The sequence below is a fragment of the Lissotriton vulgaris genome, chromosome 11, assembly GCF_964263255.1.
Source record: "Lissotriton vulgaris chromosome 11, aLisVul1.2, whole genome shotgun sequence".
Lineage (NCBI taxonomy): Eukaryota > Metazoa > Chordata > Amphibia > Caudata > Salamandridae > Lissotriton > Lissotriton vulgaris.
The window spans coordinates 173,611,183-173,624,426 of record NC_141699.1 but is presented as its reverse complement, the minus strand read 5'-3'; the positions used below and the strand labels follow the sequence as shown (position 1 = coordinate 173,624,426).

General features: G+C 46.0%; 1 protein-coding gene across 1 annotated transcript in view; it reads left to right on the top strand.

Annotated features, from left to right (window-relative positions):
• Positions 1-13,244, top strand: part of NAA25 (N-alpha-acetyltransferase 25, NatB auxiliary subunit) — an 893,576-nt gene that overhangs the window by 775,911 nt on the left and 104,421 nt on the right. The window contains exon 22 of the mRNA XM_086943077.1: positions 1,700-1,810. Coding sequence (XP_086799203.1) covers positions 1,700-1,810 — 111 coding nt within the window. The remainder of the gene's footprint in view (positions 1-1,699; positions 1,811-13,244) is intronic.

Below are 13,244 nucleotides of genomic sequence, written 5' to 3'. Positions count from 1 at the left end.
CTACTGGCGACCGCCAGTAGGATACATATATATATATATATATATATATATATATATATATATATATATATATATATATATATATATATATATATATATATATATATATATATATATATATAAAGTTTGTAGCTGTTCCCGAGCCTCTGCTTCGGCGGGCTCACGGCTGGGGTAGCCACCCCCAAAATTTTCACAACGTTGTGTCTGCAATAAACCTGCACTTGAATAGAGGCCACGGCTCCTGTGTGATTCCTTTTTGACCAATCTTGGAAGGATTGCGCCGGATTGTACGTGTGAAAAAAAAAATATATATATATATATAGCAAGACGGATTAGTCTGTCGAAACGCGTCTTGATCTGTATCGCATGGAATAAATCATTCTCTTTGATTCATATGCCACAGAGTCGGTGCCTGTTTCTTTGATCAATGGAATAGGATTGGAAAGAATATATATATATATATATATATATCTATAGATATATAGATATATATAGATAGATATAGATTGTTGGACCTGTCAGCCTTAGGGTCGTCTTCCCCTATCTTTTTAGGAGCACTTTGCCAGGGCCGGTTTTGTTTCCCAGTCCGGTCCTGTTCACACCTTCTCCCCTGGGATGAGCTGTGATGGGCTGCCCACTGTAGCCTTAACGGCCTGTCTATCGTCACTATGACAGCCGGGTCAGGGGAGGCAGGGAACATACCAGGACTCAGGACTCCCTGGAGTCTTCCAGAAGCCTCAGCCCCCAGACCCTTCCAGAGACTTCTACCACTTTCTAGCCCCTACACTGATAGATTTATAAGGGAGGGTCCCGACCTCATTTCTTTGTTAAATGTTTTTTATATATATATATATATATATATATATATATATATATACATACATTTTACCAAATTCCCTCGACTGCTTGTCGACAAGCGGGACACGGACACCAGTTGAGTGCATACATTACTTCTTTATTTTGCTGACGCTCAGCATGGCAGGTGGCTCGTTTCGACCATCAACTGGGCTTGATAACATGATATATATATATATATATCCTATAAAAACAATAGATAACAATGTTATCATTTGTTCGATGTAATGAATGTCATTCATCTTCACCAAGCACTCCACCAAAGCCAAGCAAGCAGTGAGTACACAGTATTTTTAAATACTTCAGTTATAAAAACAAATATTTTACTTAGATTGGCTTATGTTTAAGGGTGGGTATCAATGTGGGGTTTATAGTGCCACTAACTGACTAATTGATGATTGCTAATTGGGGGATTGTGCTTCTCAAAACAGGCTAGTTGTTATATCCTCACTTTATGAATAACATGAGCTATAACAGCAGGCCCAGTCTATGGACTAAGACTGATGCAAGCAGGGCAAGCCTCCTTTGCGTCCTTGTGGGGTAGGCGATGCGTGGTGATAAATGAAAAAAATCTATTGGCGTGAAAAGGGTATATAAGGCCACAAACGGTGATCAAATTGAGAAAGGGTTTATAAGTACTAAAGGCCAGCTTGAGGCGTAAACAAATACCTTCCTTTCCATGTCATATGAAGCCAATAAGGCCCTGTAAAAGTCTTTATTAACTATATTTTGTGTGTTGCTGTATCTGAAGTTGACAGTGTGGTTTGATGTCGATCTTGCTGGTGTTCAAGTATTTCCTGTTTGAAGATGAGATCCCTTTTTGACAATTGTCTTATCTTTTTAGACTGTGTCATTTGCACTGTGGATATCAAGTTATTGTTGTAGTGTTCTCCGACCCCTCAAATCAAATTTACAAAAAAAGAAGAAAAAGAAAAAGGATACAAGCACAACTCTGGTAAGCATCACATAGACAATTAAGCAATTAAAATAACATATCTGGTAACATTGTGTAGTTAATATCTACAACTTGCGGATTTCTGGAGAAAAGATTTTCGACAAATTTGTGTTGCTCTATATGTAATGCTACTAATGTGTTGCTTCTCCCACCATCCACCATTGCTGCAGCCTCTTTTTCTCCATTCCTTAAGAAATGTATTAAACAGAAAACATGTAAAAAAAACAAAAAAACAATAAAACAAAATACAATTACATTTACAGTTCTAAAATGAAATGTATTGTTTGGCATTCTACATTTACAAAAATATAATGTAATGTAAGCTTAATTTTTGGGGGCCTAGAGTCACTTTTCAATCTTGCCAACTTTGGGGAAAATGCAGATAAAAGAGGAGGGCTAGCTTTAGTATTCTAACTCCAATTCCACCTAATTGGGAAAACTGTCTAAGATTGCGTGGTAGAAGCCACAATAACTACTAAACTCAAATCCCCGAAAATATTGAAAAAAGTGTGTGGGATTGGGGTGCAGATTTGCTATTTTTATTCCAGTACCATCAGTATTGGGATAAGGGTAAATAATTGTGGGAGGCAGATTTACTATTCTGATTCCAATCCAGATCTGAAATGTGGACACAATTATGAAATTCTACAAAGGGTCATTTGGTTTTCCTGTATAAACAAATTGTTGAAATCCGAAAAATAATTAATTTAATTAGTTAAAATGTAAGAACAGATGAGAATGTTTTCATCTGTGATATTTTGCCTAGATATGCTATGAAAGTAAATATACTTTTACTGCTATCAAGCTCTTCCTTGTGCCAAGGTGTATAGTGTTCGTCAGAGGTCCAGTAACTAGTGATGCCCAGAGTCAAGTGAACTGTGGCTTACTATCATTTTTCACTGCTTAAATATGGTAAACTATAATGAATGAAAAAAGATATGAAGGAAAGCCATGCTTTTATTTGAATGTGCCCCAGATGCTGAGTTTAGGAATAGGGGTTATTTGCATCACTCTGAATTTGGGGTTACTACTCTCATAATATCTTTAGTCAGATGGTGTTGGGTACAAAACATTTTAGGCTTAGAAATGTAAGGCTGAGTGTAAAAAATAATGTAAAGAAACTCAGTAGATCAAAGCAAATGTTAGTTATTTCTGTATTCCCACACATCCTCCGGTGACACATTACTTCCCCTGCTGCACCCACATCAAACTGCACCACAAGAAGCTTCACTGGCTCTCCATTCACAAGCGCAGCCAATTCAAACTTCACACGCACATATACAAAACCCTACACAACACAGGACTAGAACACCTGAACTGCCTCATTCACATTTACCAACCCACAAGACACCTACTTTCTGCCTCACAGGTCGCGCTAATTCTTCTACATTGCACCCAAGCCATGGAACAGCCTCCATCAACATATCAAAGCCTCCTTCTCACTTCTGAAGTTCTGCAAGAAGCTGAAAACCTGGCTCTTTGTATAAGCACCTTGAAGACCACACACCTGCCCAAGCACCTGGATCCTCTTGGGTGATTAGTGCGCTATACTAATCAATATAACAAAGTGGTACCCCGCATGAGTGAATGGGCCTATGGCTAAGGCAGAAAATGGCTTAAAATACACCATGCCAACATCAATATTTTTTATCTAAATTACATTGATTCTTGGAATGGGGTAGTTGCAGTGTTTTATCCTGTGTCTAGGTGGCTCCCTGGCTAAGTTACGAACCTCCAACATTTTTGAAACCTAGACACTCGGGAGATTCTGTGGTTGTGTGCTATGCCAGTCCTTTTTTCACTCAATACCCTCTAAGATTTGTGTGGACACAGAACCCAAAATTTTAAATGCATCCCAACAGTTAGATCATCCCAAAATGTACGTCTTGTGGCCCACTCCAGTACCCTTGATCTTGCGATAAAGAAAACCACCCTCCCCAACATCAGGCCCGACAATCATTTAGCAGAGTATAAATAATTGGGACCACTCAATAACTGGGTACTAGATTAGGAAAAAGTTAGGTTTATTGCAAAATCTCAAAATGCAGACAGTACAGAATAAAAGTTAAATGCCATAAAGGACATAAATGCAGAGTACATAATCAGAATAATTCTAAGTCCCCAATGAACAGCAAAATCGTAACAGTAACAGACAGTCTATAGTAGAATAGGGAACCTTTTTATTTCACCCAATCTGATCATCTCCCTCTTCTCCCCACGGGGCCACAACCTGGGTTGACGTATTCTTAGCGCTTGGACGCCTCCGGGCAGCAATTCGCGCTTTACAAATACACATCCCATCCCATCCAATCCAATCCAAGTCTTCTCAAACATCAATTGGACAGAGTCCCTGTCAGAAATGAGTCTCTGCCTAACCCCCAAAACCAGGGTTTTTTATACACATATCTAGTAGAGATGTCTAGCTGCAGGTTACTTACCTAGGAATATTCCCGTCAGTCTCTCTTGCTCTGCGAAGTCTGCGGGGAGAGAAGGCATGCAGGAGGACATTAACTGGGAGGGGGAATGTGCCGTGCCAAGATGAAGAGTACATGAGAACAGCAACCATATTAACCAAAATGGAGACTTTATAAAAATGTGACACAAGTAGATCACTATAATAAAAAATAACTTCTAAATGTCTAATTAAAAATATTTTAAGTGCAGGTTATTAATTCAGTATTTACAACTAGAATCCACCCTAAAATCATTAGTATTCAAAATTGTGCATAAGAAAAAAACTCCAACGTGCGATACCTGCAGAGGCCTTTCAGCTCTTCCAAAGTGGTGTCTTATTGGTCTCTGCCCCTGAGCTACCACAGCTATAGGTCCTTCTGAGTTTGATGTTCAGCCTCCATTTATGGAGGTCTTATGTCCTATAGTGCGTTGCCAAGCTGCATCTCTGCTTTAGCTTCCTCCCTGTAAGATTCAATTTCTAATGCTGTGACATTAAGGAACAGTCTTGTGGGTCTCAATGGTACCTTGGAGGTTGCAACATATTTCTACTTGTATCCTGTGCGCGTGCTCTAGATTTCACTGATTTATCTTTTAGAGCCACCTCCTGCGTACATGCATGCAGTACCAGTGGACGGATATTTTGCTAGGTTCTGACAAAAATATATATTTTGTTGCCATTGACAGTGGTTCGTAATAAGATTTTTTTTTAAGTTGCCTAGACCTCCACAATTCTTCACACAGTGGCTGTTTAACATTCGTTTTTTCCGCCATCAGCCTTGCAGATTCCCACCACTGCTAATGGACATTAAGGGCAAACTGTGTGCTTATTCAAGAAGTTAACTAAATTCCTACAATAGTATGGGGAAAGTTTTAAAAAATTGCTAAAATATTATGAAATGGCCTTAAAATGTTTTAATTTGGCTTTTCAGCACATTTCCCAGCACTTGCTGCTCTAAGGGTGAAGCTGACAACGGTTTTATTAAACATCACTGCCTTACGATTTGAGCACTGTCCCACTACATGAATATGGATTCATGCCTTCTATGCTGATGTCTTCCGGAGATGGCAGAACAGACTAGTTACAAAACAGTGATCTACTGTGAATGAATACAGTACAGTGAGCTAGCAGAAGATACCTTGAATGATTTGTAACATTACATGTTGGAAGTTTTTTTTTTTTTTTTTTTAACAGCGAGGAGGTCAGTAGAAAGGAACATAACTCTGCTCGACTGTGTGTAGCAGAAATAATAAACCATGAACGTTAAGGATGATACATCCATTTTGAACAAGATGGCGTCAAGGCTTAGCTGATGCCTACTTGGCATATACCAGGAAAAGGCACTTTAACAAGTCTCCGCATAATGGTTTAAAAAACAATTGCATCAAATAAGTGTGTAAATGTAAATTTGGGTGTAATTCTCTTTTCTGCACTGTTTTTATACACAATGTTGTGTACAAAAACTCCCACAAATATATATTTTTTGCCACATGTAAATAAGGAAAGCTCTCATATGTTTAGAATACTTCTTGATGCTTTATAAAAGACCACAACATAATGCCTCTTTCTAGAAGATACTTGATAATAAGATTTTTGAAAGGAAGGGAGCCTTTCTACCCCAGCTACAATGGCCTTTCCAGCATGGCTTGTGAGCACAGTCGAGGTAAGGAGATACCACTAAAGGTTAAGTACATTTATGTCCCGTTTCAAGGAAAAGCAAAGGTGTTACTTCCATTAACTACTGAACATCTTGTTATACCGTTTCACAGAGACAACGTTGTGTGATGTGCAGAAACCCACTGATCATACAGAATACTCTATTAAAAAAGTTCTGTCGCTATTCCTTAGAGATTCACAGAATAATTATGGAAATACCTTGAATATATTCAGTTTCAGAAGTACAGTCTTGCCTTTAGTAAAATGTGGGCAAATTGCACTTTTAGGAAAGTGTAAGGGTTGCTGTTATCATATCTGGTCTGGTTAGTTATATTTACCACTGCATAAGTATGTATGTATGTGGCATTTAGATTGTGCAACCCTAACCATAAAGAAGCAGAGCGCTGCTCAAGGTCAAAGGCAAAGATGCAGTCAACATGTGATAGGAGGGGTAGCTGGTTTGTTGATGCATTGTTCTATAGTATAGTAAAGAGGCGAGTCTGGAACTCTTTCCTTGAATAGAGCAGATTTTGGACAGTGTGCAGTCCTGATGGATGTGGGAATATTGTTCTGGATCCTAGGTGCATATATTGAGAGAGCTGTTTTTTTTTTTGTTTTGTTTTTTGCACTTTGTCTCCAGTCTGCTGTTGTAATGGCTGTGTTGAGAGCCACAGCAGCCTCTCTCAGCCAGGTAGGCAGATGTGCCGGGAGGGATGGCTTTGAAGATGATGCAGCTGGTTTTGAACATGGTACTGACCCACAAGGGGAGTCTGTGAATTCCATCAGGATTGGGGGTCATGTGGTCCTATTTTGTCAGTCATATAGCTTATTTATAAATGTACAGTAAAACATTTACAAGTGAAATCTAGGGCTCACTCAACATGATTACTAGGGTAAAAAAGCAAAGGTCGAAAAAACAGCCTCAAGAATGTTTTAGACTGCCATAGCCTCTACTCTAACCCACCACCTAAATAAATGTGGTGCTTTATAATTGTTGTGGAGAATTCGGTTTCCAAAACTCAAACACTAACCTGTACCAGTACTTTTGCTGTTGGAGTGGGTCACCTGCCTCCGCAGAAGTTGAATCCAGAAATGAAGACTTTGACAAATAATTAAAGAAAGTAGCAAAACACAAAGTAAATATGGTGGTGATGTGTGGTACATTGCTGATCTCTGGTCGTAGCCTGAAATTTAATCAGGGAAAGATTGCGTCAGCAGCTAACTCCCCCAGAGAAATCTTCCGAATTGCAAAAAAGATACTAAAAGTCTCTGGCCCCTCGGCCTCACCAGACACCTCCGGTCACCGCTGTACAGAATTGGCCGAACATTTTTCCACTGAAGTGCAAAATATCCTCAACCATCTCCCACAAAAAGATAGCAACATCTTAATTAAGCATACAAATAGTTGTGGGCATCCAGTGGATCATAAACTGGAGATTTTCCCCACAATGACTCTGGAATCATTCCTAGCCACCCTATCATCAGTAAAAAGTGGGTCGCCACAAGACCCCACACCTCCCAACATCTTGAAATTTGTAGGACCAACAATTGCCCCACCACCACCTGCATAATCAACGCTTCATTCGCAATTGACATGGTCCCTCCTGAGTGGAAAAGGGCTATGGTAAAAGCGTTGTTAAAAAAATCTGGGTAACTATCGCCCTGTTTTGCTCTTTTCCAGGAAACAGCAAGATAGCGGAGAAACAAGTCCACCATACTCTCTAAGAGTTTCCGATCTGCCTCTCTCCCTCTCCTACGCCAACTAGATTGGCTTCCTGTCAGGAAACAAGCCATCTTGCTGTTTGGTCTTCAAGTCCCTGCATGGTACGGGACCAGCTTACTTGACCAATAAAATTGAGCGGTATCAACCTATACGTCAACTTAGATTTAGTAATCGCAGCTTGCTCTGCAGCCGTAGAATAAGGAAAGTTAAAATAGGTGGTCGTGCCTTTTCTAATCTGGCCCCATATATTGGAATGAACTCCCCGACCAAATGCGTGCCTGCCCTAACCTGCCTCAATTAAAAAAATGCTTAACCCCTGGCTATTCTAAGATCTTACTTTACATGGGGTCTTTCTTTCTCAAGTGCCGAGAGAGCCCCTTGGGGATGATTCGGGTGCCATATAAATGAGTTTAAAGTTAGTTTCTCGAAACCAACCATGTTCTCCACCCTTCCCAAACAGGCTTCCGCCCCGGTCAAGGGAAGGAAACAGCCATTCATTCGGTGGTGGAAGAAACCAGAAAAATTCTTGATGCAGGAGGGGCAGCAGCCATAATCCTCCTCGACCTGAGTGCGGCCTTCGACACGGTGAACCACTGTGTCCTGGTTCACCGCCTCAGGAGTATAGGAGTGACAGGAACAGCCCTACTATGGCTGCAATCCTTCCTAGAAGGAAGATTTTTCCAGGTCTTGGAAGTTGCTAAATCACAACCCATCTCCCTACAGTGTGGAGTTCCGCATGGCTCTTCATTGAGTCCTACTCTTTTTAATGTTTTCATGGCCCGGCTAGCAGATGTTATAGCCCCTTTTGGGATTCATATGGTGACATATGCCGACCACACTCAGCTGGTCGTAGCACTGAACCATCCTAACCAGTAGACCAATGACCTCCATTCCTGTCTTGAGAAAGTCGTCAAGTGGATGACACTTTACCACTTGAAACTCAATGGGGAATAGACCAAGCTCATGATCCTCGGTAATTCTCGAAGTCTGCCTCCAAGCACCATATGGCCTCCCTCAATGGGCCCTGAGCTGGTTCCCAAGACAGAGATTAAAAATTTGGGAATTTGACTAGACCAGGACTATACCTGCATAGTGCAGACCAGGGAGACGATTGCTACATGCTATGGCCTGCTGAGAATGTTTTGTAAAATCCTCCCACTTCTACTTTTCCAAGCAAAAAAACTACTAATCCAGGCTCTAATCCTGTAAAGGATAGATTTCAGAAATGCCCTTTATTTGGGCCCCCAGAACTTAGTGACCGCAAAACTGCAGGTCGTACAAAATAGTGCAGCAAGGCTACATACCGAGACCCCCGATCGATGCTCAGTAAGGCGGTCACTACGCTCTCTACACTGGCTTCCGGTGCAGGAGAGAATCAACTTTAAGGCTCTCTGCATAGCCCATAAGTCGCTGGTCGGGCGTGCCCCCCCTCCCCCCCCCCCCCACTTCCCCCCCCCCTCCCCATAGACAAAGCCATGATTCGCCCCTATAGGGTAAACAGGAAACTTCGCTCAGATGATCTTCACCATGCTGTGGTCCCTAGAATTAAGAAAGCCAGAAGTGGCGCACAGCTTTTTTCATTCAATGCCTCCAGACTTTGGAATGCCCTTCCGTTGAACCTCCATAGGAAACAAAATCACCTGAAGTGCCGAAAAAAACGAAAGACCTGGCTTTTCCCATAGGGTATCTGTCTTCTAGTTACGGTTTCAGCGCTGGGATGCTCCAGGGTAGCCATGCGCTATACAAATGCTAATTCAATTACACACATGCACTTATGATCTGAAAGAAACACGTTAGTTAGATTCCTTACCTTAGAATATCCCCAGGCGTCAGGCTGGATACGGAAAGTTTTGTGTAGCAGTACCCCTGCGCGTCGGTAGGCGTTGTCTGTAGCTCTGCATCCGTCGTCGGTTCCGGGATGACGTCGTTAGAGTACTTAGACGCCGCCCTTGCACGCTGACGTCAGTTCATCTTTTTTCCGCGCCAGCAAGCGCAGGTCCGGAGAAAGCAGTACCTTAGTCACTTTTTGACTAAACTTTTTCGATCCTTTTTGATCTATACTCAAGTCTTTACAACTCTCGGTGCCGGTAAGAATGCCCGGGTTCAAGCCCTGTACCGACTGCAACCGGCTGATGTCGGTTACCGATCTCCACCGCCCGTGCCTCTATTGCCTTGGGGCCGACCACAACTACCAGTCGTGCCCCGACTGCCGGGCTTTGACGTCAAAAGCTAGGCAGGAGCGGTCCAGTAAACGCCTCAAGCTCCGGGAGTCGGGCCCGCGCCGCTCCTAGTCCTGGTCCAGGAGGGGGTCATCGAAGCTCGGCGAGTCGTCACCATTTGTCGGGCTCCAAGTCCTCAGGTAAGAGGCACAATGCGATGACATCGCTCTTCTGACACCATTCCACCCCCCCACCCCCCGACATGCGGCCGGGGGTTTAGGAGCCGCGGCCAGCTCCCTACCCACTGGTCCCTGGTCTGAACGCGACACCGGAGGAGATCGAGGCCTTCCTCGTGGCCATGAGGTCCCTATCTCCTTCGTTAGGTCCCGCAATAGCATCTCCGCGGCCCCGACTGGGAGTCCATGCGGTCGGGTGCTTCGGCGTCGTCGGCGACTTCGGTCCCGGCGCCGCAGGCCCCCGCTGGATCCGGATCCGGGTCGCCGCTGTTTGACTTTACGACCTCGCCGGCGTCGACCCCCAGGGTGTCGCCCCCGGCACCGTCCCTGTTCCCTCCCTCGGTCCGGATCCGGCCTCGGACCGGAGTCGCCCGACGCCGCATTCAACGCCGGCTGAGGAGCAATTCTTCTTTGATCCGGCTCCATCCTTTGACCCTGAATTTCAGGAGATGGAGGACGAGGGTGATTGGGGCGGATCTGAGGACCCACTGACATGGGAGTGTCTCATTTCAGGACTGGACAGACGAGTTAGGGGAAGCCAGTGGTCTTGACACTTCACCTGACCCTGGCTTTGTCTCCCCTTCTACCGTGGCTGCGAAGGAGGGGGCTGCTTATAGTGTGGTGCTGATGAGGGCGGCCAAGGCCTTGGGGCTTACGATCCCCGTGCAACTGTGAGGTCTAACATCCTCACTGAGATCCTTATACCGCAGACAGGCGCTCCGGAGCCTCTACTGCCGTTTAATGAGGCTCTCATGGACGTTCTGTTGGGCACCTGGTCCAGACCTGCTACAGGTCCCCCTGTAGATAGGATTGTCGCCAGGCGCCACCGCCCAGCTCCAGGCGACCCTAGCTTTCTGTCCACCCACCCCACCCACTAAAGCCTGGTTATCCAGGCCTCTTCTTCCTAATCTGCATTCCCGACTGCACCCCCAGATAGGGAATCCAAAAGGTATAAACAGTTTGGCAAGAAACTGTTCTCCTCCCTCAGTTGTGGGTTGCGGTCAGTTAACACTGCTTGCCTTTTGGGCCATTATTTCCACTCTCTGTGGGATACGGTTGCGGCCGTGCTGCCAGAGTGCCCGGAAAAGGCCCGGGCGAAGCTCGCTCAAGCCCTCGCGGAGGGACGAGGCGCAGCGCGGTACTCCATACGATGTGGGCTGGATACCACGGACTGGTTGGGCAGGGCGATGTCAACGACGGTGGCGGTACGCCGCCACGCCTGGCTGAGGTCCGCCAACTTCACGACTGATGTCCAGAAAACCCTCATGGACATGCCTTTTGATGGCAGCCACCTCTTTAGTGGCAAGGCAGATCATGCGCTTGAACACTTCAAGGACTCCAGGGCTACGGCCAAGTCCTTGGGCCTCTCGGGCCAGCTTCAGCAGCAGTCTGCCTTTCGGTCCTTTTGTGGCCAAGGAAGGAGCGCCCTTTCACGCCCTGCCAGCCACTGGCCGCAGTCTAACTTCCAAAGTGGTAGTGGACGTGGTAACCGCCGTGGCGGTGCCAGGGGAAAACGGCGAGGCCAGTCCACATCCACCCCTGCAGCATCTGTCTCAAAGCCTTCCTAGTCCGAGCTTTCAGGCCCATTCAACGCCAGTGGGGGGCAGGGTCTGCCATCACCTCCTCCACTGACACACCATCACATCGGACAGGTGGGTGCTGCAAATCGTCTGAAGGGGCTACTCACTCCCCTTCGAGATGACCCCTCCAGCCATGCCACCGCAGTACCACCGTGTGTCTGGGGATAACTTGCAACTTCTGCAAGAGGAAGTATCGGCCCTCTTTCCCACTACCTTCTGGTTCCCAAGGGGGGGTAAAGGGAGCCTACGCCCTATCTTGGACCTGTGGAACGTCAACGGCTTCCTCGGAAGGAGAAGTTCAAGATGCAGACATTGGCTCAGGTCTTAGCTGCCCTAGACCCCGGAGACTGGATGATAGCGTTGGACTTGCAGGAAGCTTATTTTCATATCCCTGTCTTGCCAGCCTATCGGCACTACCTGCGGTTTAGGGTAGGCCACGAGCACTTTCAGTTCACCACGCTCCCCTTTGGCCTTACCAGCGCCCCCCGGGTGTTCACGAAAGTGATGGAGGTGGTCGCAGCTCATCTGCGCAGATTAGGGGTGTCAGTCTTCCCCCTATCTCGTCGGGCTCGCTCCAGACAGTCGTCAGCCACCTCCAGACTACGGCCGACCACCTGCACTTGCTGGGGATTTCCATCAATGTGCCAAAGTCACACCTGTGTCCCTCTCAAAAGCTCCTCTTTATCGAAGCGATTCTGTATTTGTCTCAGTTTCGGGTTTATCCTCCTGAGTAGCGTGTTCGGGATATTCAGGCTCTGATTCCGATCGTCCGGCCTTTATCCCGGGTCTCGGTGAGGTTGACGCTGCGGCCTCTGGGGCTGATGGTCTCCTGCATCCTTCTGGTGCATCACGCCAGGTGGGGGATGCGGCCTATGCAGTGGGACCTGAAGTTTCAGTGGGCCCAGCATCAGGGCAACCTGTCCGACCACGTCCTGATCTCGGAAGGCACTGCGAGACAGTTGCAGTGGTGGCTCACGGACGCGATTGGGTCAGCGGCAGATCCCTCTCCCTACCCGACCCGGAGCACGTAGTTGTGATGGATGCGTCCCTCCTGGCTAGTGGGGCAACATGAGGGAGGCGGAGATCAGAGGCCTCTGGTTTTCGGCGGAGTCCCGGCTCCACATCAACCTTCTGGAGCTGCAGGCGATCCGGCTTGCACTGAAGGCATTCCTTCCCTCTGTCTGGGGAAGTGTAGTGCAAGTGTTCACGGACAACACCACCGCCATGTGGTACTGCAACAAACAGGGCGGGGTGGGGTCGTGAATCCTTTGCCAGGAGGCTCTGCGCCTCTGGCAATTGCTGGAACACCAGGGCGTCACCCTAGTGGTTCAACACCTGGCAGGTTCTCTGAATGCCAGGGCGGACAAACTCAGCCGTCTGTGCATGATGGATCATGAATGGCGTCTGAACTCGGACGTGGCGCAAGGCCTCTTCGGCAGTGGGGAGAGCCTTGCTTAGACGACAGATGCAGAGCTGCAGACGACGCATACTGATGCGCAGGGTTACTGCTACGCAAAACTTTCCGGATCCAGCCTGATGCCTGGGGATATTCTAAGGTAAGGAATCTAACTAACTAATGTTTCTTACAGATATATCGTTAACGAAGATAAGTAACTTGTTCTCCAGTC